Source organism: Anomalospiza imberbis, chromosome 4 (assembly GCF_031753505.1).
Source record: "Anomalospiza imberbis isolate Cuckoo-Finch-1a 21T00152 chromosome 4, ASM3175350v1, whole genome shotgun sequence".
NCBI classification, from domain to species: Eukaryota; Metazoa; Chordata; class Aves; order Passeriformes; family Viduidae; genus Anomalospiza; species Anomalospiza imberbis.
In genome coordinates, this window is record NC_089684.1 from 5,652,200 (window position 1) to 5,679,335 (window position 27,136).

At 39.6% G+C, this 27,136-nt stretch overlaps 1 protein-coding gene and 1 long non-coding RNA gene across 2 annotated transcripts in view; both read right to left on the reverse strand.

Annotated features, from left to right (window-relative positions):
* SNX25 (sorting nexin 25) overlaps positions 1 to 23,972 on the reverse strand; it is an 82,999-nt gene extending 59,027 nt beyond the window's left edge. The window contains exons 1-3 of the mRNA XM_068186954.1: positions 23,221 to 23,972; positions 11,715 to 11,799; positions 3,574 to 3,790 (exon numbers count right to left, since the gene is read on the reverse strand). Coding sequence (XP_068043055.1) covers positions 3,574 to 3,790; positions 11,715 to 11,799; positions 23,221 to 23,667 — 749 coding nt within the window. The 5' untranslated portion in view covers positions 23,668 to 23,972. The remainder of the gene's footprint in view (positions 1 to 3,573; positions 3,791 to 11,714; positions 11,800 to 23,220) is intronic.
* Positions 23,973 to 24,858: 886 nt separating this feature from the next.
* LOC137472160 (uncharacterized) lies at positions 24,859 to 25,240 on the reverse strand. Its single transcript, XR_010998039.1, has 2 exons — positions 25,158 to 25,240; positions 24,859 to 25,078 (listed from the first exon to the last, which is right to left on the reverse strand). It is a non-coding gene; the product is annotated as an uncharacterized lncRNA (long non-coding RNA).
* Between the last annotated feature and the right edge of the window lie 1,896 nt (positions 25,241 to 27,136).

The following is a 27,136-nucleotide window of genomic DNA, read 5'->3' on the forward strand; positions in this document are numbered from 1 at the left end:
GCAGAAAAGTAAAGAAATTTGTGCGTCCGACATGCACCTAGTCACAAAACATGAACTTCACACTGTAAAAAACAAGACATCTGTCCTTCTGGGCATGGATGACTCCTTTCTGCTGTGGTAGTGGATTATCTGTTATATAGGAAAACCAAGACAAATTAGCTCAGGTGGCACTCCCTCCAGAAACAGTATTAGAGGTATTTAAAATTTCATAAGCTGCCACGCAATAGACAAAATGCCCTTTGCCATCATGCTGCAGTATAAAGTCAGTGGCAGAAACAATGGAGCACTCCAAGAGGTATCACAACAGGAAAAAGACCTCCCACTAATCAGACACTCTGTTCCACTGTATTTATCATCCAAAACTATCTGGATTCATTACGAGATACAGAAGGAAATGTGAATGCAACTTTACATTTATTACTGTCTTTAAAACATTAACAGAAAGCAAAGCAGATCAAGAAGATCTGCATTCCCTACCTTAGGAAGATGAATTTTTTGTGTTTGAACTGTGGTAATTCAACAGTGATTCAACCCAGTAGACAGTTGAACACCACACAGATTTTTCACTCACTCCCTCACCCTCCCACAGTGGGATGAGGAAGAGAATTTAAAAAAAACACCAAAAAAAACACCATAAAATTCCAGACTTTGGGGTGACCCAATTGCAGCCTTCAGGTACCTGGAGGGAGCCAAAAAGAAAGGTAAAGAGTGACCATTTACAAGAGCCCCTAGTGACAGGACAAGTGGTAATGGCTTCAAACTGAGAAGGTTTAGATCAGATATTAGGAAGAAATTCTTCCCAGTGATGGCGATGAGGCACTGGAACAGGTTTCCCAGACAAGTCATGGATGCCCCATCCCTGGAACTGTTCAAGGCAAGTTGGATAGGGCATTGGGCAATCTGGTCTAATGAAAGGAGTCCTTTCCCACAGCAGGGGTTTGGAACTAGATGGCCTTTAAGGTCTCTTCCAATCCAAGCCATTCTATGACTTGAAACAAAGAGAGTTTAATAGAACAGAAAAGGCAGGGAAATTAATAATAATGATGATAATAATAATAAGAGAATTAGAACATATAAAACAAGTGATACACAACACAAATGCTCAACACCTGCGTGCTGGTGCCCAGCCAGCTCCCGAGCAGCATCTCCCAGACAGCTTTTCACCTAATTTATATATTGAACATGACACCATATGGTATGGAATACCCCTTTGGCCAGCTAGGGTCTGCTGTCCTGGCTATGTCACTGCCCAGCTTCTTGTGTTGCCCACCCCCTCAGCTTCCTCACTGGCAGGCAGTATGAGAAGCTGCCAAAGTCCTTGACATAACAAAACCCTGCTTAAGAACAACTAGAACACCAGTATTATCAACATTATTCTCAACCTAAATCCATAATACAGCACCATATCAGCTACAAGGAAGAAAATAAACTCTATCTCAGTTGAAAACTGAGGACAACAATATAGAAAATAATTAAAGGCTTCCAAGCTAGAAGAAGCATACTTCTTAGTTCTCAGTCTACAGTTTAAAATGTCAGCATGTTCTAGCACAGTAAATGCCATAACAGTAGGTAATTTGTACAAAAATCAAATTCTTGTTAACACAACAAATTCTCTTAAATATTAAAGACTACCAGAATATTTGCTTATTTGCTGTGCTTTCAGGTTTATTACATGCATGCTTACATCACTCAGCAGCACAAATTCCATCTGTAGTGTATGAGCACAATGTCACCTTTCTGCTGGCTTTGCAATAGCCTGTACATAGCATTTAAGCTGTCTCTCCATCTGCTAAGAAATGGTAAGCCCTGTGCAATTTCCATACAGCTCCCTGGACTTTTCGAACAAGTCTGGATGAGCAGCATGAGGATATTCTAGAGCTTTACATGCATCATCATGTTGCTGATCTGTCAAGCACCTTAAAACCAGAACTTTCTCCTTGTGAATTCGTAGCCTTGCAGTCTGCAAAAAACAGTCACTGAGTCCAGTTCCAGCCTCCATAAATTGTTCAGTTAGAGCTGTTGGGTTGGTTTATTTGTTTTTTTTCTAACCTGCTATTATACTAATTCTTGATAGGATTTTTTTCATTCCCATATTAACACTGTCTCTGTTATCCAGAGTTAAGGTGCATTTATTACTTCCAAGTGAAAAAGTTAACCAGAAAACAACCAGAAGAATTTAATTTAGTTCTACATAGTGGAAATAACATTCCAACAAAAACCAGATGAAGTGTCATAATTCTCAGCAGAAAAGAAACCTCACCAACAATCAGCATTAATAATACTTAATAATTCTGCAATTCTAAGTCCTACATCTCCAGCGTCAAACAGAAAAAAATTCAGATTAAAAAAACAAAAACAAACAACACAAAAATTAAACTTCCTCATTCTTTAGCTGTTCAAACCAAATTCTTCCCAAAAGCAAACACTTTCTTCTGATCAAGGACAAGTGCAAGCATGATACTTAAAAATCAAGGAGCACCCTTAGGAGTTTTATCTAAGAGATTTCTACCTCATTGCAGAGCTAAAAGAAAGTAGTACCTAGAACCCACTGCAAGATCTTCTGCAAAGTACATACACCTTAATTTCTTATTTTCTTGAATGTAACCACCCTTTAGTGTCTTTTCTTTTTCTATGAATAGCTTACATAAGAATTAGCTAGCATCTACCACAAATACATTAACCATGTCTTCTAATACAGAAGAGAAAGAAGTGTCAATGGTAAAAGATTGATCACTGACAGAACACAATTGGTTTTTTTTGTCTGATGGGGTGTCAAAAATACATGCATCTAACTGTAGGTAAAACAACTTCACAGAATAAAATGTACAGTCTAAATCTGAATGACCAAAGCATATTACAATTAGAATAACCAAAATGCAGGTAAGTGCAGATACAAGACCAAATTCCATGCACAATTAGACAAATTGTGTATTCAGATGTGGGAGCTGTATAGGCTATGATTTCCTATCTGCAATTACAATTTGGGTGGAACTCTAGTGTTCAGGGCTTTTTCAAGTGGACAAAAAGATCCTTGCCAAAGAGGAAATTTGTGAAATTAGCAAGATAACTTAAGCAGAGAAAGAAAATACAGCCAACAATTTTTCCACTAGAAAAATCTTGTTACTGCAGGACAGGCCACCTACAGAAATCACAAGGCTTTGCCTCCCAGGGTTAGGAGAAATGGAAAACTGAATGGAATTATCCTGGTGCTATTCTGGGAAAGGTGAAATAACTGTCTTCTTGTCCGTTGACTGCACTGACAGTAGCCCTTCTTTCCACTGCACGTTCACAGTACTTTGCAGGAACTGCTCACGCAGGCCACCTCCTACTGTGAACAAAGGATTCATGGATTAAACTGAAAAGAGTAGTGAATCCAAACTCTTAGAAAAAGGAGTCCAAATGTTTCCAATGTAAGGAAAGCCTGAAGCCTGCTTGATCCCTAAAACTAGTAATAAGCTTGAACTATTTTATCAGTTTCCTACAAAAGCATTATACACAGTCTTCATCCCTTTGATTTAGCACATCTGTAAGAGAGAAGCAGAAAATTCCAATGAGCTGCAATTTTGTTTTTACCTGGCATTGGCTCCTTTAAGGTCACAGAAGTGTGAGAGTAAAGCTTTCACTACATCGTTGCAGACAACTTTAACTACATCAATGTGACTCAGCCTCTGTCGCAGCTGCTTGGCAATCTCCCAAAAGTCTTCAGAGAGCAGCTGGTACAGCTGCCCCTCATCTCTGCTGAGTTGCCCATACCAGGACAGGATGTAATCTCTATAGCTGTAGTCAAACACTGAAAGGAGAAACAAAACAATAAATAGCAAAAACTGCAAAAGGACAAGGCACACCAAGATAGGAAAAATGTAACCCTCCACCCTTCTCAAAAACTGGATGGGTAATAAGCTTCACATCTACTTCTTACCAAAGAAAGTCAGGTTGGCAAGGTTACAGCAATCTGCACCTAACAGGTTACTGCAGGTCACTTTGCAAAGCAAAACCTTTAAATGGATTTGCTCAGACAATCAGGTTACCAGCTACACACAAACCTCAGACTAATACCTGTCTCTCAGCAGGGGCTTGGTTATATCAACTCTCATATAATCTGACTGTCTAAAATGCTGCAGACTGAAGCCAACTTTCTCTGCATAGTCATGGCTAAAAAGGGGAGGTGGTAATATTTTTGGATTTCTAAATACATATACAACACAGAACACCACCACAGATAGTACATTATTGGATCAGAAGAGCTAAGAGAGAACAAGTGGATTAGTGAGACCACATGAACTTCAAAAATGGCAAAGCATTCCAAACCATACCAACACACAATAACCAATATTACTGTAATTGCAAATCCCCTGGCAACACTGCCTTCTACCATTCTGACTTTGCTTTTTGGCATTTGTGTGTCACCAGTGTTACTGATGTTTCACTCCAGGAAATGTCCCTGGAGGTCTAAGAGAGAGCAGGAGGTGTTCAGGAAGAACACATGAACTATTTAGCAGTTGCAACAAGATGAGGGAAAAGCTGGGGTTGTAAGAGTCAAATTTGCATCTACCAGATAACAAAAAGTAGGGGAAATAAAGTCATGGTAATTTGAGTAGCTTCTTTACTAAACAAGCTGTTTTCAAACTGTCGTATCTCAACTCCATCTTATTTGTCACTGTAAGCCTATGGTGCAAAGTAATCATAAGACTCCATAAATTCTTACCTTCCACTTTGATAGAAGTTGTTTGTTTGGTAAATTATGTAAATTATGAAAAACTCCCTGGCACTGGCAACAGTGAACTAATAGCATATTAATTAGACACCAGTTTCAATATTTTCACCTGCCTTTTCAGGCAAAACTAGAAAACCTCAACTAACAACCTTGATAAAATCATTTCCAGAGAAACAGCTAAAACTGATTAAAGTTTCTAGTCAAATGCTTCACAAACTAGCTTCCTCAAGTTTATAAAGAAACTGAATAACTTCAATGAGTATGCTGAAATAAATAGTTTAAAGCCTTTTGCTAAGTCATTTCAAGACTTTTTAATTAATAATTCAGAAAAAAATTCCACAGTTCTGTAAAAAAATACGTAACAGGTTTGATTTTTTTTTCCTAATCCAGGAGAGAAAAAAGTACACAGAGCCATATAGCAGAATAGGAACTTCCAAAATACTCTTCTTAAAGAGATGAAATATTTCACTGAAAACTCTTACCCACAAGTACTACAGAGTGATAAAAACAGTTATAAAAATAGTGGTCTTCTGATAAGCAAGCAGAAGAATAATCTGTCAAGACACCACAGAACAGGGGGAATTGCATTTTAAAATCTGAAGTTTTATTACTTATCTCAAGTCTTTCAACAAAACACATTTTAAGAATCTATTTTTCCACAGCTGTCCCCACATCCTTCTGCAGCCACCTTTTTTGTTACAGCTTAGTTACTCTCGTCTGTTGCAAGGTCTGAAATGCTGTGGAAAGTTGACCACAGCACAGATTCTTCCTTTTCATCTAATCCATAAGAGACCAATAATTTCTCAAGTGCATTTGTGGTATTTTTTAATCAGCATCACTGGCAGGTAGTGACTTCCCAGATTTTCTTACAGACACCCTCTCTACTCTTTGCAAGGGTGCAAAGTAGCCATTTCTTCAGCATCTTTTGCCCAAGAGGACAAGCCATGGTATGGAGTGGTGGCTCGTACAGAAGTCTATTCAACAGAGCTCTACAAAGCAAGAGCACAAGAGCAGAACTTGCATCTGACCCCTTAAGGACATATTGTCTTTCAGAGAAAATCTATTCCTAATGACCGCTAATTTATTAATTTTTAATAAATTCTAACATAATTTATATTACATAATTTGCATTATCTTATATAATTATAATTTAATAAAGTAATTTATTAATTTTTAAGCAACTCCACACCAAAATGAGCCCAGTTTCCAGCACACTACATAATACATTCTTTTTGATTCCTTTTAGTCACTCATTAATTCTGTCACATTCAATGCATAAGAACCACAAAATCTATTGGCAGTATCTAGCTAGAGACAAAAGATCTTCAATTATGACCAAAAATCAACCATACAATTATGAAATATTTGTGTTTAACTCTTCCAGTTACATACTTCCAACACCTTAAAAGGATTACACCGCTTTAAATCCTACTTTCCTGCACCTGTGTTTTACAACTCTTACTTTACAGGTCTTCTGCAGTTTCCTAGTCACTTCTGAACCTTGCTGCCCTTCCTGTATCACAGCTGTTATAGAGAACAGTGCTGTTCTCCATAAAATTCAGGATTCTTTAGAGCCCAGTATGTATGTCCAAGTGAGCAGTGAGACAGCTTTTAAACACATAAAATTTTAAAAGGACACCAGCCACAAACAGCAACCAGTTTAAGACTGGGTAATACACTGCCTTGTGTCATCCTGGCCATGGGGTGCAGCTGCTGCTTTAGTTTCGTGCCCATTGATGCAGCTGGTGCCTTTTCAGCACTCCAAAGAAATAGAGAAAAAATATGTAACAAACTCATAGAGAGCAGCTTGCTCCCTTCAGAGAGGAAATCTGCTATCTATTCTCATTATTTTTATACTACATGTTCTCTAAAACATTGAAAACAACAGTCAGAAGACAAGGAAGGAATAAAAAAAGAAGCAGAACACACTCAGGACAGAAACTTACTACCAGTAACTCAACCACTACAAACATAAAACAAATTTCTTCTGATCAATTCAAATGCAGTGACCACAGTGAGTCTGGTGCAAAACTGTAGAAACTTCTGGGTTTTCTAAATTAGTTCAGAAGATCCAAGTCCCAAATTATTACAATGTGATTAAATGCCATTCCCATGTGAAAGTGAAGTTGAGCCTGTTCAACTACTCTTTTTAAATACTGTAAATTAGAAGAATATTGGGAGTAGAGAGCCAGAAGCTCGTGTGGAGGTTTAGTGAGGACACCCCTCTAGACCCTTCCTTCATTGCTACACATGTCCTACAGTAACTGCTATCCCTTTTTCCACATTCATTCATTGAGAGGTTCAGTAGCACCACCAGGGTCTGCAGGTCAGACTGGCTTCAAATCTGCAATTTGCAGAGCTTCACACTAGGCAGTTTTTATATTGCTAAGATTCATTATCCAACTTTATTAAAAGTAACAAAAATCTGAATAACAAGGATTAGATGCCTACTTTATTTCTCAAAGCAATATTAAAAAACAAAGCATAAATATTCTATGCAAATGCAGACACAGATTTCCAAGTTTCAACAAGTAACTAACTGTCCTTTCCTGAAAGCCCTGGAGAAGCTACAACCACTGCATCTATTTATAGTCAAATCCAAAACTCTCCTGTGACTGTATGAAAAAAAGAAGAAAAGGTATAGCTACAATACTGCCTTGAGTTATTCTAGAGCAATAAGCATTCCAACCCATAAAAGAGAAATACAAGGGTAATGTGAATTGTGTTAGGATCCTGCAGGAGGAAACCACCATCAAAAAGCCAAGAATCACTACCAGAATTCTCTGCTACTACAACACTAGATCTAACATGCATGATGGGGTTATAATAAGCTGTACTTTTAGAAAACTACTTTCAATAAAAAACTAATAGATAAAAAGACAGACTATACTACAGCCAAGTACCTGTGAAACCACTGTTCTAGAGAAGCAAATGCTAAATGCTTATTTACTTCTTACAGCCTCTACCTTTTCCCCCTGCCACAAGCCAATTCAGACCAAAAATACCCAAACAACAAAAAATAATGACAAAAACCTGAAAGAAAATTTAAAACCCCTACGTTAAAGGTGGGGTTTCAAATACTAATAAATGCTCTGAATATTCAATTTTATAATTTCCAAGACATTAACATTGAAATTGAAAGAGATGAAGGGCATTTTTCACTTTTTGTATTTTAAATTTCATTATGTTTTAGCTATACAAGAGGATGAGGTTTTATGCTTAATATTAGCTTTACTGAAGTTTCTCATGGCCAAATCTTTACTCAAAGATTCTCAAATCTAAATCTTTACTTAGACCATGGTGTAAAAGGCTGACAAAATGATGTCTAAATGCCAACATTTCAGTGACTGTGAACTAGCAATAGTGTTTAAAGATTTCAGTGCTATTCTAAAGTCTGTGTTTGGAAAACCACTAGCATTTCTTGGTTTACTTCCATATTCAAATTCTATGAAACTGCCAGGTTTAGAAGGCTAGATGCTATCATTGTGCATGGATAGATCAGCCCTGTGCAAAAGGAATCCCTGACAGTCTCCCAATTCCCAATCTTTGGTTCATTTTTATTAAAATTTTCCTGGCATTTGTGTCTTTATTGGTTTTTTAGACAGAAAAAAATCATAGTAGTAAAATAAAAAAATCAGAAAAATGTATGTCCAAATAATTTGCCACATGCACCCTTTGCCAAGAGTTCTTAGCTTCAAGTGTTTGAATCTCAATAGCAGAGAAAACATACATTCAAATTGGTTTGCTGATATTGTGGACCAAAAAAAAAGTTGGTTTGAAAGCTGTTTTTTGAAAAAATAAAAATTTTTAAAAAAACTTATATAAATTTAAAAACCCATCAGTTTTCCAAATAGAGAGCAGCAGGAGTTACTACCAATTATTTTTCTAAATATCAACATGCATATTTTAAGTTGGGAAATGAGACAGACTTTTTCCCAATCTTTCTGTAAAAGCAACTACAACATTACATCTCTAACAGATTTAGATCCTAAGGGATCAACACAGACAGGCAAGATCTAATTCACAGAAAGAATCTAAATACCCAAGATATTTCCAAAAAGATCACCTCAAGGTAAGGTTGAACGAAGATAACCCACTCCAAAAGAAGAGATGTCTCTCTGGCAGGAAATATTTTAAGCCCTAAGAAACAGATGAATTTTCACAGCAGAACAATTTCACCAGTAGAGCTCTGCCGGGATTTGAGCTACGGCCTCTACGATTTTACTCACTCAAAAATGACCCAGAGTGAAGCAGCTAAGTGATATGAAGACCATTCTTCTTGGCACTACTAAAACTGCAGGGACAAAGAATGACTGTGAAAAACAACAAAAAGACCACGAGATTTGGAGCAATAAAAAAGGCCAATGAAATTCAGTTCCTGGGAGGCCAGTGACCCCCCCAGCAGATCAATCTCAGCCTCAACCCAGGCAGTACACACTGTGCAAAGCAGCACAAGTGTGACTGGGCACAGACTCTCTCAGGAGGCATCTTACCACACCACTGTGTGCATGGAATCCAGACAACCAACAGGTAGCACTAAAGGGTATCTGTAGAAGTGGCTTATCTTCTCTTTTTGTAAGGTAAATGAAGGTCAAACAAAAAATCAAATGAATCACTCAAGAGAAAGCATGAAAAGGACTGAAAAGAACACATTTCAATGTTAGTTACTCAAGTGCTACTCAAGCTGAAAAGGAGACTTGAGGTTGACAACTAAAGGTTGCCTTTTCTTTCTGCCATATTCAACGTGGAAAATCTCTTCGTAACCTTACACATGTTCTGATTTTGAACACTTAGATTTCATAAACTACACCACACTGTGGCAGGGCTAATTCACAGCTTTCCCCCACCTGGTATCTACTGCTAAGGCAAGTACCCCATAATTAATAATGAAGCAGCACTCTGAAGCACCAACCTCTTACACTACTTTGCCCTTAATGGCAAATAACAAAGACATTTAGGGCAGAGCTGTAAACTAACATGAACAGAGTTCCTTCTTGGTGGTGTTTAGTGTGAGGCACACTGTAAAAGGATGATTCCAAACAATTTTATTACATGGGCTGCAGCAAGACAAGAAGCTATATAAGACCCAGGCAACTATTATCAGCCAGTGACCATCACAGGAAAACTATCTAAACTTATAATAGTTATGGAAATAAGACTGATGGTTGAAACAGAAACATGGATGACTCCTTCAGATATACCAAGGATATGACCAAGGATCTTTCCAACTACATTAACAGACTATGATGGGAACATCAGCAAAAACGCAGTAAAATAAGTGGTAACTTGAAGTGACACAGAACCTCAGGTGAACCACACTAAACTCAGAGAGAAAAGACCACACAGCCTGGCTCTAACACCAGCAAAAGCATGGCACGACTAACAGACAACAGGCAGTTCTGGTGGGGGGCAAGGTATTTGGCAACTAACAGTAAACCCCCGGCCAAATTAATTACACAATGATGAAACACAGCTGAAGAAATCAGAATTAACCAAAGGGCTGTCTCTTCATACCCAGCAACAGCACTTGTGAAATCAGATGACATCATCCAAGCATCTCCAAGGTAATGTAAAGAGAAGTAAAATCTGTTAAGGAAAAAAAAACCCACACAAAAAACCCCACATCCCAAAACCTCAAGTGGCACTAGGAGTCCAAACTGGTCCCCAAGATTAAAACCTCATTACAACTGAATGGCTCCTAGCTAAATGAATAAGGCTTTCTAAAGCATTTTACTGAATAACACGTAACATCTAGACAGCAAAAAGTTGTACAAAATTCCTGAGATTTATAAATACTTTAATCCTAATCACTGCAAGACTGGAAACGCAAATACACATGGTATTTTTTATATTACTAGCAATAAAGTTTTATTCAATGACAAACTTGTAGGGGGAAAAAAAGCAACCAAAAAAACCACCATTCACATCAAGACAACTACAAACTTCAGAACTGTCACAGGCAAGAAGTCCTGTCTATTTTCATAGAGACTGATCATTTTGTGCTAATAAAAAATAAACTATTGCTTTTGGGATTGCATTCAGTATTTCAAAATCATTGCATTCAGTATCTCAAACTGAAGATGACTCAGTCACCTTTCAAGCCAAAAACACTCTGTATGGTAGAGCATAAAGTATAGTCTCATCTTTGTCAAACTGCAAAACAAAGAATTTGGCTTCATCACTTAGGCCTGGAAGAAATAAAACAAAATCTGACAAGTTTGCTCTCCAAAATTCAGCGTGAGGATGGAGGATAAAAGCTAGTCTGAGAAAAAAAAATAGCAGAAAGGCATGAGCTGTCACAGCATAAGGTACTTAACTCTGAAAAATGAATCATTTAGGCATCAGTAACTTTCTTTCAGCCTTTCTGAGTAGGGATGGCCTCATGCATCCAACTGGATGACATAGGTAGGTAGTGTTCTAATTTTATAATTTTGCTACATACCCTACTAATAGCTATTCATAAAAATAACTTTAAAAGCATAACAAGTTGTCATAAGACAACCGACCCATTTAAAGCAATGATAATTTTCAAATATACTCTCCATTTATGAAAAATACAGGGAAAAATGCTGCAAAGAAATCTTAAAGGAAAAAGTATTCAAAATTAGATAAAATATTTACAAAAGGCTGATAGAGTCTATCAGCCAGAAATACAAATGCTGATTTTAGATTCAGTTTTAATGGCAAGAATTGCACTAAATGGGAAGACTGTATGCAGGACTCTACAGGATTTCTCAATTCAGGAAAACCCAGTCAAGAATATTTTAAGTGTTAACCCTTTGCTTTGTGCATAAGTATTAAGGACTGTATTTGATGTATTTCTGTAAAAAAACAGCCACTACAAGAGAAGAGTTTATTCCTTGAGAAGACTAAGACCTTGCCATTATACTTTATATCATGGAAGAAACCAGGGTCTTATTCTAAAGTCGTGGAATATAGTGCAGTTATGGTTTGCTAAAAGGACAAGAGATATTCAGATTCTAATGCACCTAAGACTCACCTTCTTTCAGTGCTTTATCCATATTGTGAGAAATAACCACTCTCCTTGATTGGATTGAATCATGAGAGCTTCCAAACCAATTACTCTGAAATTAAAACAGAACATACATCATAAGAGGAAGAAATAAAAGTTACAGAAGGAATGAAACTGGAATTCAAGGGAATAGTACTGTATCATTTGGTCTTTCTACAAATATTGTCACCTCATATGGTAAAACAGAGTGTCAATTGTCTATGAGGTTATTATACATTGTTCATTAGGCACATATTAATACTTGTATATCATACATTGTACAACTCGAAAAATTATCTTAAGTGAAGTTTTTTTGGTAGAAAGGAGCTGCATTCATTTGCAAGACAGTGCACTGAAAATATGACATGCATATAACAAAACAACTGGAACACTTTTATTCAGTATTTTCACAGCAAATAGAACATTTTTATAGCCTACTGTGACAATGGACTTCATTTAGCCTTGTAAACAACTTTTAAAAGAAAAGAGAAGCCTTTAGATCTCCTACTGTAATTTTGGTTCACATTCTTTTGGGCTTCTTTCTTCAAAGATACTTCTGGCCCTCTGCATTTTAAACTGCTGTCCTACACAAATATTTATCTTTATTGGAGTATTCATTCCCACAATGTCCAAACAGGTGGGTGGATGGAGAAACATTTTTCAGGGTACAGACAAAGAGCAGTGACTCATGATGTATTTATATAGAAAGAAGTATAATTCAGAACAGAAATAGAAACTGTACGCACTGAGCTTGGAGCTCACTCTCCTTCATAAGGGGAAAGCATTGCACAAACATCCTCATCCCTCCAACATTCACCACACAGAGAATAGGAAAGCAGCATAAACATAAAGTAAAAACATTGTTTAATGTTCTTAAAGGCAATATACCCGTATTGCAGCCAATTTGCAGGCTAATACTCTGTAATTTGGTTTAATGTTTGTTGTCTACTTCAGGTACATGCACGTAGAGTCTTACAAAGCTGATCTAATAGAACCTAGATAAAGGAGTCTACGAACTACTTTTGACAGCAAAATAAAGCTTTCCAGGCTCGCTCACACCTAACAAACAGCAGAGTGACTTGGAAAAGTATTTTCCATGCCTTGAGTGCCCCCTGCCCACAGCTGATTTGTTCCACCCTTTGGATGAATGCAGCAACACTCCCCAGAGTTCTTCCACTCACTCTTCTAAGACCAGGACTGTGATATTTCAGCTGATTTCTTCCCTCCTTCACAACACTACCAATGGCAGGTGCAGCAAGACTTCAGCACATTTGCCTCCATTTGCAGTCCCCCCTCACTATTAAGACTATAGTTAATGAGGTGTAAGAACAGAGTATTTAGTGAACCACTATAGATTTCCAAACTCCTTTTTGACCTGAGCCACTATAGATTTCCAAACTCCTTTTTGACCTGAACACTGGTAAAACCTTCAGCCATACCCAGCTAAACAGTAGGAAAAAGTATTTTTTTCACTTTGTAAGGTCACCTAACACTATTTGTAAGGCTCCCATACATCATCTCTGGCTACTAATGTTATCACACTTCCTCAACACAAAGCTGTGTTAATGCCAGTCACACAATTACTTCAGGCTTTTTCTGCTTTATTTGCAGCAGGAAACTGCTTTATTTAAAAAATTAAAAAGACTCACAGAGACATGAAATACCCCGAGTACCTTAGGGGAAGGGAAAACACAATTAAACTCAGGTCTTTCTGTGAAGAAAGAAATCCTAAACATGAGCCCACAGTCCTCAAGATCCATGCTCAACACACTCCATCTTCCGTAACACTCATGCCAGCTTGGGTATCCTACAAGGCTAATCCTTCTGCTGGACTGAGTCCTACCTGCACGGAGGACAGTGACCTTGAGCTAACTTAGGCATCAACAGTTGCATCACATGCATTGCAGGAAACATTTTTTATGGCCTAAAGCATCAGTAAGTGCTCCAATACAGTGCTCACCAAATTACTCCTTTCAAAACTAGTTTAAACACAAGTTAAAAAAAAAAAAAAAACCTTCAAAGGGGATCTATAGTTGCAAGAAAGTACGTAGCTTATTCCACTATTAACCTATGATTCTGGTTGGGTTACTTCAGGTTTAAGGAAAAAAAAAAAAACTTCAGGGAGACCTTACTGCTGTCTCTAACTACTGAATGATAGGATACAGAGAAAAGGGAGCCAGACTCCTCTTGCAGATGCACAGGACATTAGGAAACATTGTGACACAGGAAGTTCCCATCACAAGACAAAACTATTTTAATCATGAGGCTACTCAAGTATCAAAAGAGGGGTGCTGACAGACTGCAGAGTGTCCATCTCTCAGTCTTCCTCACTCTGAGCAAGAAAGTGAACTAGATATCCTCCAGACATTCCTTCCAACCTGAACTATTCATGATCCTTGATGACCCTTCAGAGAGCTGTTAATTTAATTTTATTATTAATAATAGATCTAAAGGTGCCTTGTCTAAAACAGCTGATCAAACTCATTTTTTTCTTCCCATTTTATGAACTTGCATTTAGCAGAATCAAGACTTAAGCCTTGTTAGTTTAGGTTTGCTTTCAAAAAGTACTGTTTCTGTGACAATAATAGTGATGAAGTAATTAAATAAGCAGACACCCCCAAGTTAGATGACATATGGCAGCAAACACCTTAAAAACAACAGTAACAACCTGGTAATGCAGATAACCAACATCTGTGATAACAGAAGGATTTCAGAAAATTCACAGTCCAAGCTCAGCTCTAACAGCTGAGAGAATGAAAGATACAGCATATTTCACTGAAAGACATTCTTCCCACCCCTCACTCAAGTCAGATGGAGCGCATATGTAGGAAACAGTTTCAGCTAGAAAGCTTAGATTTGAATGTTTTCACATTTTTCTTCATGTCATTCATCTAAAGAAAAATGGTGCTAAGTTTCATTAAATAGTTGGCATAATCCTGACTGAACCGAAGACATTTGTGAATGGATTTAACACAGTCAAAGCTCTAGTTTAGATGCTCTTTTATGCAGATTAAAACCTGGCATGTTCCTCTAAGCCCTGACTTGCACTATCACAGCCATCAGTAATTTTTTTTAATTGGTTTCAAGACAATTGGGTTCCTGTTTGTAGGTTTTATTGGTAAATAATGACAGAAACATAAATAAAACTTAACAAAAGGACTTGAAGGGGTAGGGGTGGAGAACATACATGCTAAGAATGAGGTTGCTAACAAACAGGGAGGCCTGTTTCCTGGAACACTTCAAATTATCCTCAGTTTTGACTTTGCTTGCAGGCTGAAAAAAAGGATGTGTGCATTTCCTGTAGACTTCTGAACAACACTCATTGTTTGGTACTTTTGAAAACTATTTAAGATGAAGAAAACAACAGTCTGAATGGGCCAAGAAAAAAAAAAAAGCCTGACATTGAACCTGAAGTTTTGTCCTAGGTTCAGTCTCCTACAGATACAAAAATTAAGTAAATGTCATTTGTTAGTTTAAACTACAGAAGTAATTTTAAATTAGCTCTGAAGACAACGATAGATGTTAAATAATAAAGAATTAATAAATTATTTCAGCAACAACACTCAATAAATGCCAAAGCACATAGAACAAGGGAATACCTTCCACTATCAAGAAATTCAGTTGCAATACTTGGCATCAAATGCAATTTTTAAAACACAGCAGCAGGCACCTGCTACAGGCACACCACATGCAGCCTTATTCTGCCACGGAATTGAGGCCAGAAGCCGAAAAAAAATTTACAATTATCCCTATTACATTAACTCAACTATAACAAAACTTGAACAGAGATCATGACAGATGCCACAATATAAATGGGCATTGTGGATGAGACAGATCAATCACTGATCTAAAAGGGAAGGACTGCATCTAATTCAGCATACACAAACCAACCAGTTACTCTCAGTTAGTTGTTCCTCCCACTGTTGCCCTATTAGCTTTCCTCTTATCTTTGTAAAACATACATCAACATCAGACTGGACGTTGATAATAAAGAATCACAGCCTCAAACATTATTTCACTGAACTCTCCATAAATTCATATTTAACAGATGTGGATAGATGTGTTCGTACCCACATATAACTTCATACAGAAGTTCTTATCCAAACATTATTTCAACTAATGATGCAAAAATAAATTTATATTCACAAGAGTTAATATTTTTAATATATACTTATAGTCTATTTAAGATTACAAGGCAAATATTTATGTGTCACAGCCAGCATTAACAGATACCATAACTACCAATTTAGAAGTCAACATACTTAAAGCATGTTAATCCTATTATCTTAAGCATCATTATCTCAGTAATTATTTTATGATATCATCTCATTATTTCTACTAATATAGTAGCTCCTGGAATATGTAAACTCTGTTTATCAGATAGGGATCTTCAATCTTAACTGTACCATGTCTAAAACTGGTAAAACTGTAGCAGTGTAAAAACTTTATAATCAGGGCACAACTTTCTTCATTTGAGATTTCACAGAATACCAGACAGATAAGAATATGAAAATGAAACATTTCCCAGGTATTACTTTCATTCCATCAGTACAGCCAAAAAATAACTGCAAAGTTAGCATTCAAATTGCTGCTCAGCAAGAAATACAGCATTATCTTGTGCTGGAATTTTTAATATTGCCATCAAAATAAAGTCTCAAATGAATTCCCAAGGTACAGGCATAGCCCCAGTTTACTGAACATTTCCACACTCTCCTCCTTTGTAAAAAGAGATGACAGAACCAATGATCTATACTTCAAGGCCAAAAGAGCCATATGGCATGAAAACTAAATTGTTGGCAAGCCAGAAAAGCCAGCACAAAATCATGCTTGAGCTGTAGAGTCTCAGCTTAGCAACCAGAGAGAAACTCCTGTGAGGTCTATTGCCATACCCTCCCTGCACATGACTTTTCACCATACACACACTTTATAGCATGTTCTGTGTTTTCAAGAGCGCCACAAAATGTGCAAAATGAACTATCATCATTCATTTTATTACCATTAACTTGTTCTGTTTCACTGTGCATATTTAATAGGGGAAAAATGGTATAGAATGACTGGTCACAAAAACCTCCCATAGACACAACACAAATCTGTTCCCTTCATGACTAAGTAATTTATCTTTTTACCCACTTGAAGTAACAGCTTGTGAGAGGATACAATATTCTATGTAACTGGCTCTTTCCTTGGGTAAATTCTGCTGCTCTCCTTTGCAGAGAGCAATAAACGAGGACTTGGCAATACAAGAGAACTTTATGTGATTTTATTTTCAGAATGTTTCTGATACATGCCTATACTATTTTCCACGTCAAAGCATACCTTGAATGCAGTATATCTTCACTCTTGACCTTATTACAGAGGTTATATAGCCACCCTTCGAATTTCCCTGCAAGAGACTTGGACAGAAAGATCTCTATGAGCCCACCACCCATCCTTACTGACTTAGCTGAGCTTGGTTATCAGGAGAAATGAGTTAGCTCCCTAGTTATGTTTTCAATCACAAAACACTGCTCATGTAGAGAAGCAGTCCCTACAAAGGTAAAAACAGCCCATTCACAGCAAAATATGACATGTCAATCCAACACAAAGTTGGGAAAATTAAATGTCAAGCACAATAAAATGCAGAGCTGACAACAACACAGGATCCAATGAAAGGAATCAGAAAGGACTGCATAACAAGACGAGAAGCCTCTAAACACACATGATGAATAAAAGAAACCTCTAAACATAAGTGATCATGAAAAAAGTGTGGAAAACTAAGTCTGCTTACTGCTACAGAGTTACAGGACAAAGAAGTGAGTGATAGAATCTGGAGTAATAACTTTATTATTACAGGAGATTGACCTCAGGAAATTAAATGTTTTTCAAAGTTACACCTGCAGGTAGTTAACATTTGCAGTCCTAACAAAGTTCCAATTCTGAAAAGGCTTATAAATCCCAAATTATAACAGATGTTCCACAGATCCCTAAAAATAAACTGTACCAGAAACATCCAAACCACAGGCCCTGCTGAACTATAACAGAACACTTGCAATTCATGCAACATTCCCTTAACATTTGAAAATATTCATAGAATCAGTAGAAATTGCTAAAATATATTTTCATTATTTTGATTTCAGGACTTTCCTAGTAGTAAACTCAATTAGAGCAAAGGCTCATTGCTGACCTGCCTATGAGACAGAACCAAGAACAAACATATAAAACTCTGAGTTCTGTTAAAAATGCACCAAACATATCTTCTCCGTTCAATCCAGAAACAGACCATCAATTAAAAGACTGGCAGTAGATCAGAATATCTGCTTGCAAGCCCAAAACAGTCTAAAGTGTGACAAAAGTGCCACAAGCAGAGACTGCTATTGTTTTTACAAAAATCATGCAAAATCATGCAATATCAGAGCTCTAAATATGCCCTGTGCAGAGAATGAGACAGACCACAGAACATGCTTGGCTTTAGATTTAGAAAAGTCCACAAATACTTTTAAAGTCTTACTAAGGCATGCAGATCAAAATTTGAAGGAGTTAGGAAGCTTCTCCTCTCTCTCACATTTCCTCCAAACTACTTATTACCTCAAGAACTCTTTTGCATCCCACTTGAAATTTATGCCCACAGATGGCAAACCTTCCACTTTCCACAGCTGCTGGGGCTCCTCCAAGCTTACCTTCAAAAGCTTCATCTCATGGCAGAAGCCCAAGAGTGAAGGAAAATAAAACTCTGTGTCCTTTCTCTCTGCTTCCCTTATGTTCTTCACAAAGGGCAGAGCACTCAGCTTGGATACTATGACAAATACTCCACCTCAGTTAAGTTGCCATCACATTTGAAAGATTGGGACCATTTCCATTTCACAACACATCCTCCTACGGCTTGGATAAAAAGCAGTACTATGTTCCAGGACCCAGATATTTCAAAGCCAACCTGATCCAATGAAAAAAAAGCTTTACCCATGCCCCCTCCACTAATGGCAAATTCACAAAAATACACATTCAAGGATGGAACAAGCCTTTAGGAACATAGAACATGATCACATGTAGTGTGATTTGGCTTCAGGGCCAGAAAGGGAGAGTGTTAGTTTACTCTCACTCAAAATTGAGAGCTATTAAACTGTAGTAAACAATAGCAACCAAATACATCAGGAGATGAGTTTTAAAGGAATACTAAAAATAATTGACAACTGTTAATTGTAGGAAACTGAAGATAGGACATTAAAATCCATGTATCCTTTTCACTGGGAAAAAAAGCACATTTACTATCCTTCTGTTAGTGCTGCAGACAGACTATGTAGATCCTTCTCTATAGAGAGTATCAGTCAATCTGAATTTGAAATGCAGTACTTAAATCTAATAAACTAATCATTGTTTTTTGCATTATTTAAATGAAGCTGATAACCCAACTCTCTGTTACTTGGAGCTTTTGCTTTGAATCAGAGTCAAAACATTAAGCTGAAAAGAAAACCCTGTCTCTGCCAGTTTTTTTGGCAGAGAAACAACTCACACAAACGTGGGAAAAGCGGTTTCCCTCCCCTTCCCACTAACTTGGTTAACATGGTTCTTCACATGAGTCAAAGCCATCTCCCTCTACAACAACACAAGGTAAAAGGAGTTTTGGGAGCAAATTCAAATTTTAAAGGGTTATACGTGTTCTAACCCAGGTCTATCTTTGCTATTAACAAGTCCACTGGTACTTGAGAAGTGAAAATCCCCTTTAAAACAGACATTCTCACTAAAGTACAATTAGATCATCATGCCTTTTTGCTGTTCTCCTCCACCACAAATCATCTTGTCCTAAAACAACTCCTGCAAAGTGCAGAAAAATACCTGACAATAATATAATGTACAATTTCAAGAACTCATTCAATCCCTATTATTTCAGTACCAATAGAAACTATTTACCAATATTATCAGTACCTGAAAGTACTTAAAGTATTAAGTAAGACATTATTATGAGCTGCCTGTACACCTCTCTTCCAACAAAAAAGATCTTTATGTGGAAGCCAGGAGACTGCCCAGATAGTTTCTGTGAACAGAGCTGTCACCTACAGAAAAAATACACCAAAAGCACAATTTATCATGCAGATGTAAGTCACCCAGCTTGATTTGCAATTCTCAGCAGATTTCAAATGTTTTTTCTGAGATACCTGACTTCAGGAGGAGGTCTTCACATTTCAAGTCACAAAGGAGTTACACAAAAAATGGGCAAAGCACAGCTTCACGTTCAAGAAGATGGCTTCTCTAGTTGCAAATTCAAGCAAAATTAAAAAAAATATATATATGTACCTTGCTCTTCTGAAGTCCAAACCTGCAACACTGTACTTCCTCCCTTGTATAAACGGGTCCATAAAAATCAACAGCATTGAACTCTCACATGCTAAGTGGTTGCTGAATTGAGAACGTACAGAAAACTCCCTTTATTCAGCACAGCATGAGGGACTCCATTCAACTTCCCTTTGAAGTTGGTCAAGAGTACTCCCACTAGCTTTCCAAGAGCTGAGTCTGACTACAACTAGAGTAAATATTTATTCCTGAATACTTACTGTTTCCTCATTTGTTAACCCCAATGTGAAAAATCACCCAAAGAATGAAAAGTGAATTGAATAAATTTTGAATATAAAGCACAGGAAGAGTGAGATACCAGTCATAATAAGGTTTTTACCTTACATTTTTTCAATTATTAGGCCAACAGATAGTTCTTCCTTATTCTTGAGGAAAAGAAAAAACAAGGCTGAAAAAATTATAGCTTTACTGTCATCCTACTACTGGCTCCCAGAAAAAACAAAAGGATCATAAGGCTCTATGAAAAACATGAGAGTAACAACTGAATCATAAAAAAACAGTGTAAATGCAAAAGGATGTAAAATGAAAAGACTAACTATATCAGGTAGTTTTAGTGAATGGCCTACATTTCTATAGGCTGCCTATCTAGACAATTTTATTTTCTTCACCTGTATGTTGCTGAAGATCCAATTAGAAAGTTTACTACACATATACAAAATCATGTTCAGAAAAACTCTTCAAGAAGCTTTACAGTCCTGAAGCCATTTGGTACCAAAAAGAAATTAATAAAACTATAAATTGAAGGTATGAGAAACCCAATTAAGATGCCTGGCATTACATTTTCTAAATAGAAAGGGTAAAATAACCCACTCCTTTTTTCAGCATCTCTTTCATGTAAGTAAACTTTTGGGAACAGTGCAAAGAGGAAGGAAAGAAAAAACTGAATGGTGTCAGGGAGAGGGTAACAAAATAATCCTGGGAAAAGGGTTCTAGCAGGTACTGCTGCCTTGCCATTGAACCTTAAATAACAAATTTCAATTCTCTTCTGAAACAACAAACACATCCCATATAGCTACAATAAATGCAAACACTACAAATTAGACCACACAATGCAACAGCAGGTGTGCACTATTTATATATACAAATCCAACGGATGAACAAAACAGGAGAGCATCCTAAAGAGAAATGCACAGTAACACATCACAAAAAGGAAGTGCAGATGGTACAGTAACAGAAGTGGCTATTTGTTTCTGGACAGTTCTAGTTTCACTGCTGTTCTGTAAGCTTATGTTTTTCAGTAGGCTTACATTTTTCACAAATGAGGAGACAAAGAAAGCAATGAATCTTCTTTTTTTCTTCAAATCTTGGCTTCACAAATTAAACTGGCTGTTTTACAAATCTGAAAGCTGATCCTTATTGCAGCAGCAGGGAAATTTTGATTGCTATACTTATGTATAGATCTTTAGATACCATGTAAAAGTAAGTTAACTCACTCAGATGTTCAGATAAATATACAAGTACATAAACACCACTGGAGCTATGGCATTAACATCGAAACATTCTTGTAAATCTCAAAGCAATAGGAATTGTTGTTTTGATGATCAATTGATCCATTTACATATTTTTTGTTTGGTGTAACATAGCTGTATGGCTAAAAACAAAAGCATACAGTCCTTTACTAGAAGGTGCTCATGCACCTAACACACATTTGTTACCCAGCACTCCTCTGACAAAAACCAGCTGAACTATCCCTAGCTGTACCCACCTTTTGCTTAGCATTTTGTGCATTACACCTTCTTACTTCTCTCCTTAACGCTCATACACATTATTTATTCTTCACTTCCCTCAGAAAGCTGAGTATGATGTTGAGTGTTCAAAGCAAAGAAGATGTTTTAAAAAATCTGCCAGTAAGACAAACTGAAAGCACCTTTGCAAGTTGTATTATTCACTGAATTCAACAACTCCAGGCCACATGATCCCAGCTGGCTTCCACTAAATGCAGACCAAGAAAAGCATATTGCTCCCAAACACAGGCTCCTTCTCTCCCTAGGTCAAAGAATGAAGGAATAAACCATTACTACAGGTCGTCAGCAATTTGACTGACAAGACAAAGACAACCGTATCAGCAAGTGGTTTGTGTTAGGTTCTCTGCCCTGCCAGCAACCTCTGTGTTCTGCAAACTCAGCTGCACCGACCGCAGCCCCAGAAACACGTGACGGCGTTACTCGCTTACTGCTGCCGAGAAGCGTACGTGTATAAATGTAACAAACTGTATAAATGTAACAAACTGGGTTACCAGAACAGCTGGGCTGCACACCCAGGTGACACAAATTCCCTTCCTCTTCAGAGTGCTCTCAGGTATCCTGACACTACAGAAGGGAAGCCGCGCTTACACACTACAGTCTATTTATTGCTGCAGCAGTTCATGTGCTGACACACCTACAAGTCACCGTGAGGGGCCAAGGGCTCCAGGCTGGAGTCGCCAGCTGTAACATTAAACACCACATTCCTGTCACCAGTGGCAAAGCAGGAGTGTGGGCAGAGTCTCAATTTTCAGCAGTAGTTTTTCAGGCTCATCTAGGATCGGCACTCCCAAGCACTGAATGATGGGGAACAGGGTTGTGGATAGGAGGAAAGTTTCCAAATGCCCTGTGCTATCAGTCCCATTCAGAAGAACCCTAAAAATACCAAGCTATGAGCTACAAAGAGCTCGTGAACTAGTACATTTTGGAATATGTACAGAAAACGAAATTGTTTCCCTTTTGCACAGAGCTCTGCAACGGCTTGCGTACAAAATGGCACTACGATAACGCTATCTGAAGCTGTCCAACTTAACGCATTAAAGGAACACTAAGCTGCCTCTTCGACCAAGTCTCTCTTTTACCAGTGACATTTCAATGGGAGGAGAAGAAAAGGATTTGAGACACAGCCACCGTGGAGCGAACGCAGTGAACCACCTTGAGAGCGTTCCCGCAATCCGGAGGTCTCTCTCGGAGCAAAGTGTCGATTTTTCCGGCGTGCCTGCTACCCTCCAACACAACTTTTGCCATTTAAAGCCCCGTCGAGCGGCAGAGCTCGGTCAGGCTCCTGCGGCCGCGGTAGGGCAGCAGGACACAGGGTTCGGATGGCGCGGCGTTCCACGGCGGAGGGAGGCCCCCGCCCGCCGCCGGGCAGGGAGGGCGCGCCGCGGCCACCGCCCGCTCCGCTCCGCTCCCCTCCCGCTACTCACCCCCGCGACCGGCCGGACCGGAGCGACGGCGGCGAAGTCCGGCGGCGGCAGGCAGCGGCGGCCGCGGCACATCAGGACGATCAGGGTACCCAGCGCGGCGGCAGCGGCGGCGCAGCCCACGTAGAGGGCGAGGCGGAGCAGCAGCAGCGCCAGACACGGCGGCCCGCCGCCCCCTGCCTCGGCCCGTTCCTGCCCCAGGTGGACGACGGACACAGCCAGAAGCCCCAGTCCCGCCGCCAGCACGAAGCGGGATGAGCCGGGATCCTCGTCCTCCTCGTCTTCCGCCGCTTCCTCCTCGCTGCCGCCGACCACAGCGGCGGCCGCCGGGGTGCTGCGGCGGCGCGCCTCGCCGCCGGGGCCGTGCGAGCCCAGCGGGCCGGGGGCGGCGGCCCCCGCCGCCTCGGGCTGCCCGGCCGTGCTGCTAGCGCTGTCGGCACTGGGGAACATGCTGCTCCTGGCGCCGCTGGGAGCAAGCGCATCTCCCGCCGCGGCAGCTCCCTGCGAAGGTCGCCGCTCCCGGGGCCCCCCCTCTCCTCCTCCTCCGCCGCCGCCGCCGCCTCCTCCGCCGCCCGCCGCCGCCACTGGCACCGCTGCGGCCGCCGGGGGAGCCGGAGCTCATGCCCAGCGGCAGGAGGGTGCACGGCGGCCGGGCCGCTTTCTGGCGGCAGCGCTGCCCCGCGCTGGGCGGCGGGAGCCGAGCGCCGTGGCAGCAGCCGGGGAGGCCCCGCCGCGCCGCTCGGTGTCCGGCCGGGGAGGGGGCGGAGGCGGTGCCTGCCGGGCGGGCGGGCCCGGGACATGTGCGCCTGCCGCGCCGCCCCACGGCGGCGCCCGGCCGGCCCGTTTTGTACCGTGTTGTGACCCGGAGAGCTCCGCCGTGGCGGGCTCGGAGGCGTCCCCAGGCACAGGCCAGGAAACGGGTACGCTGGGACGAAGCGAGGGGAATCCCCGCCGGCTGCAGTGTGGAGCTTGGCTCCGCGGAAAGCTACGGAACGCCTCCCCGCCGCGGGGGCTAGGCCCAGACGGACCCGGCATGATCAGACTGGGTCATCGAGGCCCTCGCCAGAGCTTAGGACAAAAGTCTTGGCGTGGGGCATCTCAAAGATCCGGACACCCTCCTGAGTGCGGGCGGTATGCACCCCTCTGCCTGCTCCCCTCTAATCAGCCAAAGGGAATCATAAATTACTGGATTTCAGAAATAAAAAGTTCATTGAACAGCAATGAAGACGGTACAACAGTGATTCTAAAAAAAACACAATCTCACCACCCCAACAGAAGCATGCCAGCCTTGCTGTCAGTACCCTCTCTCCGTTGTCTATTTTATGTCTGTTTGTGGTAGATCTGAGAACAAATTATTGGAAGGGCACAAGGCTTGCCATATTTCAGCTGTGCTTGGGACTCACATCCATTTTGCCACAGGTGCGGCACAGCTACACCTCCACCAAATTTGTGAGCTCATAGCAGCTAACTGAGCACAGCTGAATTGGGAGGCCTTGATCTCTTCAGAGTGTTGTCTGCAAAAATCAGCTTCATTACCCAGTGTGCAACAAGCCAAAAATTACACGCTCAAGAGAGACACTGAGTACTTATTTCAAAGTTGTGCAAGCCTGGGTGCTCAGTGGTACTCAACAAATCAAGCACACCAAATGTCAAAACTTTTTACTATTTATACATTTTAGCAAACAAAGGAATTAGTGTTCATAGTCTACAAGTTCCATAGTTATCTTATTAATTTTTATTTTATCCTCTATTGGCTAATGATTCTCTCATTTCCCATGCTAATCAGTCTGTATGCTCAGCCTTCTTTTGATCTGGTGGATTTCTTGGGTCGGTGGTCCTTGAGTCGGTGGTTGTGATCTCCCTCTGCTGGAATTATCTTTTATCAAGTTGGAACTGATTTCAGCACAATTACTGAATTGGGTTTACTGGTTCTTCCTTACCTTGGGAGTTCTGCCAAATGTCCGTGTGTCCCATAAATTCTCCATTCTTTGTGTCCACTATCAGTGCTACATCCTTTTCCCCAAGCTTTGTTTACCTCCACCTAGGTAAACCATGCTCCACCATGCTTCAGTCTGAGATCACTGAAGCATGTCAAGCCCTAAACATTAACAATGTAATTCCACCAACAAGTAATTTGTTTTTCTAACACATAGACATCACTTAGAGCTTGCTTTTTAGCTGCTGTTTTGAGGATTACATCTCCCTTCTTCTTGATTAGTCTTGAAAGTATACAAAGGTCAAACATAAAGAGCATCCTTTTTTAAGAGAATTTTTACATATCCCACATTTTACAACAAGAGTAGGAGTAAACGGCAATGCTTTCCTTACAAAAGCCACACTATGCAAAAGTGGATTTACAAACATTTACTAACGGGCTTCATTTTAATACAGATACCTGTAAACCCTATAGAAGTGTTTAGAGGTAAAAGTGTACTGGTAAGCAGCTGGTAAGATTACCATTGCTCTGTCAGTTGAGGTGCAAAAAAAAGCCCTGAATTTTACTTTTTAAACACAGTTATTGTTGCAGAGGTTGGAGTAGTGATCTATTTATTCGTGCTCTCTAAAAAAGTTACTTCTGTCAAATGAACTCTACTAGCCAGATGAAGAAAAGAAACAAATACCAAAGCTCTGATCTTGTGTTTACATTTCCTTATAACATCTACGGTGCAATAAAGCAGCATTTATAAAACCAGACACCAAACTTCCCTGAGTTTCTGCAATGCTAAGCAAGGCAGAACACTGAGCATGAATAGTGCAGGTGTCCAAAAGTCTGTAATAGCCCTGGAACAGCACTTGTAATAGGGAATTGTCTGTCAGCTCATGGTGCAGAACTGGAATGGAAACGGGCACAGAAGAGCATGGAGCTAGTCAGGATTCTGAGTTACAGCAAATGTTTTACTCCATCACAATATTTTCTAAGCTGTTCCTAACCTAACTCTCAGTGTCTGATGGGCTGGTGTCCATATATACCTGCCTGTGTGTATTAGAGGTTTGCATATGTATTTCCTCTCAAAATCACAAAAAGTGGTTATGAAGTGATTTTAGGGCCCCTGTTGGTCACTTATCAAAGGAGACATTGATCCTTAATCTGATCCAAAGTCCTTACAGTAACTTAGTCCTTAGTAAGATAAAATATATATATCTATTACAGTTTGTTCTGTTTAGTGGATATTAAATTGCACAAAATCCTTTTAAATGCTAATTTCAGACCATTCATAGAGTATCCAAAATTGATTCTTTAAGTAACCTGTCTAACGTGAATAAAGGTAAAAATCATCATATCATAATAGTGAAAATACTATTGCAATGGCAGTCCTTTCCCATGTGAATTACTATGTGGTTAAACATCCTGATGATTCAGTGAAGGGCTTTGCAACCAGGGTTTCTTCAATACATAAGTCCATTAAAACCAGCAGAGATTCTTGCAGAGTCTGAAAGCTTTTGGATAAGGCCCAGCATGCCAGAAGGTTTCTTATATTTTATTTTCATCAGGTAGAAAATAGAAAATAAATATCTATCTCCCAGCAGACACTTTACTCATCAAAGATTTCAGAATATACAGGACTCTGGATTGAGTTCAAAATCTACTCTGGGATCTTTATTAAGATCCATATAAGAAACCAGACAGAGACCTACTGTAAATGCTTCAGTGCCTGGGCCACTGTCAAAACTACTTAAGGGAATTGAATTTTTAAATTAAGCTGAAGCAGAGCATGCAATGTTGATAGTCCTGTGTAAACAGAAAGTATTTTCTTACAGTATTAATTCTCAGAAGTGGAGAGGAAGATAAAAAAAACCAAACCTACCTGCAGTAACAATTTAGTCCTGCAGTGCTTATGCACATAGCCACTTTTTGTCTGAATGAGTAATCCCACCCATTTTAGCTAGGATTTACACATCATACCCTGAATTAGATATG